This window comes from Pseudochaenichthys georgianus, chromosome 6, assembly GCF_902827115.2.
Source record: "Pseudochaenichthys georgianus chromosome 6, fPseGeo1.2, whole genome shotgun sequence".
Classification (NCBI taxonomy): Eukaryota; Metazoa; Chordata; class Actinopteri; order Perciformes; family Channichthyidae; genus Pseudochaenichthys; species Pseudochaenichthys georgianus.
The window spans coordinates 2,046,639-2,051,638 of NC_047508.1; the positions used below are offsets into that span (position 1 = coordinate 2,046,639).

The 5,000-nt window shown below is 50.8% G+C and overlaps 1 protein-coding gene across 1 annotated transcript in view; it reads right to left on the reverse strand.

Annotated features, from left to right (window-relative positions):
• Positions 1-5,000, reverse strand: part of myt1b (myelin transcription factor 1b) — a 64,417-nt gene that overhangs the window by 53,680 nt on the left and 5,737 nt on the right. Inside the window, exon 3 of the mRNA XM_034085930.2 lies at positions 693-747. Coding sequence (XP_033941821.2) covers positions 693-747 — 55 coding nt within the window. The remainder of the gene's footprint in view (positions 1-692; positions 748-5,000) is intronic.

Genomic DNA, 5,000 nt, shown 5'->3' on the forward strand with positions numbered 1-5,000 from the left:
TAATAAGATGTACTTTGTTGATCCAAAATCGGGATATTGTGTTATGAAATTTAATTTTTTTTTTTTTTTTCATTTCTAACTTCTTTTTTGTTCTCTCCCCAATTTGTGGCGCCCCCTATGGGTTGATGCGCCCTTAGCATTCGCCTATACTGCCTATGCCGAGGGCCGGCCCTGAACATGGGCATAATATAGGTGTAACATGGGTATAATATAGGTGTAACATGGGTATAATATAGTTGTAACATGGGTATAATATAGTTGTAACATGGGTATAATATAGGTGTAACATGGGCATAATATAGTTGTAACATGGGTATAATATAGTTGTAACATGGGTATAATATAGGTGTAACATGGGCATAATATAGGTGTAACATGGGCATAATAATGGAATAATATGGATGTAATTACGGTGTAATTACGGTGTAATTACGGTGTAATAGGACATATTAATGTTTAATATAGGTGTAATTACAATGAAATATGGGTGTAATATTGGTGTTGAATGGGTGTAATATTGGTGTAGTATTGGTGTAACAATGGTGTAAAATGGGTGTAATAACCACGTAATATTGGCTTTATGTAGAAAATACCAATCAATTAATGTTACATAATATTTATATGTGATTGTCCATTTAAGGGATAAACTTTAAGCACTTTGAGCAGACTTGTTGGAGAGAAATGCCACTCACCTCTGATTCCTTTGGACCGAGTGCGGGTTCGCTTGTCGTCCCCTTCTACACTCATCTGCAGAGGAGGAGGAGGAGGAGGAGGAGGAGGAGGAGGAGGAGGAGGAGGAGGAGGAGGAGGAGAGCGATAGAGGGAGAGGACAAAAAAGGAAGAGAGGCCATCAGTGATAATTTCTCAATGCTCAATCCCCCCCACACACATCCACAGGTAAGTGTCCTCCCTGGGCTTCAAAAGACTGCTATAATAACCCTCACTCACTGTGTTCCCTCTGAAACACACCAAAGGTAGCGCTGAGAGACGATCATATCTTCAATCTACGCAGAAACATCGCTCCCTCACCTGCAGTTACCTCCCACCACCACCGAGACAGACCCACACACTCCACGGAGGAGAGACAGGACAGACCCACACACTCCACGGAGGGGAGACAGGACAGACCCACACACTCCACGGAGGGGAGACAGGACAGACCCACACACTCCACCGGAGGAGAGACAGGACAGACCCACACACTCCACGGAGGGGAGACAGGACAGACCCACACACTCCACCGGAGGAGAGACAGGACAGACCCACACACTCCACGGAGGAGAGACAGGACAGACCCACACACTCCACGGAGGGGAGACAGGACAGACCCACACACTCCACCGGAGGAGAGACAGGACAGACCCACACACTCCACGGAGGAGAGACAGGACAGACCCACACACTCCACGGAGGGGAGACAGGACAGACCCACACACTCCACGGAGGACAGACGGGACAAACCCACACACTCCACGGAGGACAGACGGGACAGACCCACACACTCCACGGAGGAGAGACGGAACAGACCCACACACTCCACGGAGGGGAGACAGGACAGACCCACACACTCCACGGAGGACAGACGGGACAGACCCACACACTCCACGGAGGGGAGACAGGACAGACCCACACACTCCACGGAGGATAGACGGGACAGACCCACACACTCCACAGAGGACAGACGGGACAGACCCACACACTCCACGGAGGACAGACGGGACAGACCAACACACTCCACGGAGGACAGACGGGACAGACCCACACACTCCACGGAGGACAGACGGGACAGACCCACACACTCCACGGAGGACAGACGGGACAGACCCACACACTCCACGGAGGAGAGACGGGACAGACCCACACACTCCACGGAGGAGAGACGGGGTACACGGTAATGGGAGGGAAAACAAGCGCTGTTGTGCGAGCTACTTCTCCTCCTCGCCCTCACACACCTCCCACCACTCTCCCTGTACCTCCTGCACCTGAATGGTACACATGTTGTACACTGTGCCGAGGCGACAGGCAGGCCCTCTGCTCACAGGGGCCACGGCCCTCTGCTCACAGGGGCCACGGCCCTCTGCACACAGGGGCCACGGCCCTCTGCACACAGGGGCCACGGCCCTCTGCTCACAGGGGCCACGGCCCTCTGTTCACAGGGGCCACGGCCCCCGGCCAGAATATAATAGTAATAAAGCAAAAACACACAGGCTGCTAAAAAGCCAACGTAATAACCCTTTTAAGAAGATGGGCAGTGTGTGTGTGTGTGTGTGTGTGTGTGTGTGTGTGTGTGTGTGTGTGTGTGTGTGTGTGTGTATGCGGTGGCTGCTGCTTACTCCTGGCTCCGCTTTTAAACCACAAAGGAACAGGTGTTAACCCTGCTGCCTCGCACGCACACGCACACGCACACGCACACACACACACACACACACACACACACACACACACACACACACACACACACACACACACTGACCCTCGGCCACACCTCTATCGCTCGGTGCTGCTCTCAGTGCACTCTAAAGCTGTCAGATGCTTTTTAGACACAATGGAGCCATTAGCTTTGATTACTGGACTTTTTTTTATCTAAATTGCAGGTCTCCCCTTTTTCTCTCTTCCTCCCTCCCCCAATCTCCTCCCCCCCCCCCTCCCCCAAGTTGCCTACACCTCCCCTCTCCTTGCTCGGGCACTTTGCTGCTTTGCTACTTCTCTGTAAGTTGGCAGGGCCACAGTGGGACTCAAACACGGGGGCCCTGTCTCTCTTCTTCTTCTTCTGCCCCCCTCCTCTCTTTGGCAGTGCCCCTTTCCTGCTAAGACTACTTATGAAAAGAAGGAGGGAGAGAGGGATGAGAGGAAGATGAAGCACGCTGTTGTTGCTGTTGTTGTTGTTAAGGGCTTTTCCCCCCCTCCCCTGAGGAGGGTGCGCTTCATTCATTAGTGTCTAGTGTTTGTCCGGAGGTACAGGTGCAGAAACAAGCCCCTCCCTTCCTTTGCGGCTCTCCCCTCTCTTTTTCTCTCCTCTTCTGCTTTTTCATCAAACTGTGTTCATGTAGAAGTCGTGCAACAAGCGGCGGCGTTGTGTGGTGCCTGGGGGGGGGCAGTGGACTCATAGTGTGAAGGGAAGCGGGTGAGTGTGCGCTGAAGCGTGTGTGTGTGTGTGTGTGTGTTCTCATCCTTACACAAGTGCCTGTGTGTAGTTCAACGTCCATTTCCCTACTCTCCACTGTCCAATGGTTCAAAGCACGTTCATTCAGCTGCAGCGGAATAAGTGAGGACAGAAGTTTAAATCAAGTATTTAACTTATGCTACTTTATTCTTCCGCTCCACTGCATCTCTGAGGGACATACTGCACTTTGTAGTATTACACATATAAACATGAACTATTCTGATTTGAGAGCAGCCCTACATATGAAGAAGTAAAACAAATAATGATTGCTCATATGCAATGGAGCAATAACATCTGAACACACCAGGATATGCTCAAAGTTGGTACATTTAAAAAATATATTCATATATTTATATTTTATATAGTTCTTCAAAGGATTGAGAAAATAGCGCTATTGGTCAATGTGATCACTATTGAATCTTTGAAAGTATGCCAGTTCTATGCATTATAAGTGTTTGTGTTGTACTTGATAGTGTGCTAACTGTTCTGTGCCGGCTCGTCTCCTCGTCTTGTTGTGCACGTTGGTGCGGCCATGGTGCATCATCGCAAGGCCACTCTTGAAAAAGAGATTTTAACCAAAGATAACAAAAGTGGGTCTGCAGATACACAACATATAACTGCACCACGATAACTAGATGTTTCATTATAAATACAATAGTGTGTGTGTGTGTGTGTGTGTGTGTGTGTGTGTGTGTGTGTGTGTGTGTGTGTGTTCCTCCCTCCCTCATGAATAGATGATACACTCCTCTGTTGCTCCTGCACTTTCTCCTCCTCCTTCATTTGCCTCCTTCCTTATATTGATAGTCGTTGGATGAATCAAAACCTGGACTGAAAAGGGCCACTATTGCTTTCATGTTTGCGTAACCATAGTTACGCACATTTAAGGTAAGCACATCTGAGTTCTCCTCTTTTCGGGTCCCTTTTCTCAGTTCCAGCTCATTACATCTGTATGAACACAAAGTGTTTTCATAATGTCTTTAACGGCTCCAAACTTCCTTTACCTTGTTGTCTTTTCATTAGACTCCTTGAACAGTGTACGTACGTGGGCCTACACACGACCTCTACAGAGCGGAGACACACTCCATGTGTGTCTCTGGGTTTCACTAGTGTGACATGTAGTGTGCAGCAGCAGCAGCAGCAGCAGCAGCAGCAGCAGCAGCAGCAGCAGCAGCAGCAGCAGCAGCAGCAGCAGCAGCAGCAGCAGCAGCAGCAGCAGGAGGAGGAGGAGAAGGAAAAGGGGGAGGAGAAGGAGAAGGGGGAGGAGAAGGGGGAGGAGGAGGGGGAGTAGAAGGAGGAGGGGGGAAGGGGGAGGAGGGAGACATGGCTTATCCCTACAGGCTGCATTGTACATTATCAATGATGTAGTCCTCTGTGTGCGGGGGTCCGCTCTGCATCCTGACTGTGAATGTCTGGCTGGGGGCAACGACTTCAGAGAGAAGGTCACCCTGCGTCCCCCGATGCACGTAAATGACTCTTTTATTCATTTGCAGGTTTACAGGAGTCTATGAGGAGGGGAGGGGGGGGGTTAAGGTAGAGGGCAAGGAGTCTATGAGGAGGGGAGGGGGGGGGTTAAGGTAGAGGGCAAGGAGTCGGAGAGGAGGGGAGGGGGGGGGTTAAGGTAGAGGGCAAGGAGTCGGAGAGGAGGGGGGGGGGGGGGTTAAGGTAGAGGGCAAGGAGTCGGAGAGGAGGGGAGGGGGGGGTTAAGGTAGAGGGCAAGGAGTCGGAGAGGAGGGGAGGGGGGGGGGTTAAGGTAGAGGGCAAGGAGTCGGAGAGGAGACGGACACCTCCCAAAATGACAGGCGGACAGCGACTGCCAATCAGCTGCAGCGCTGCTCCA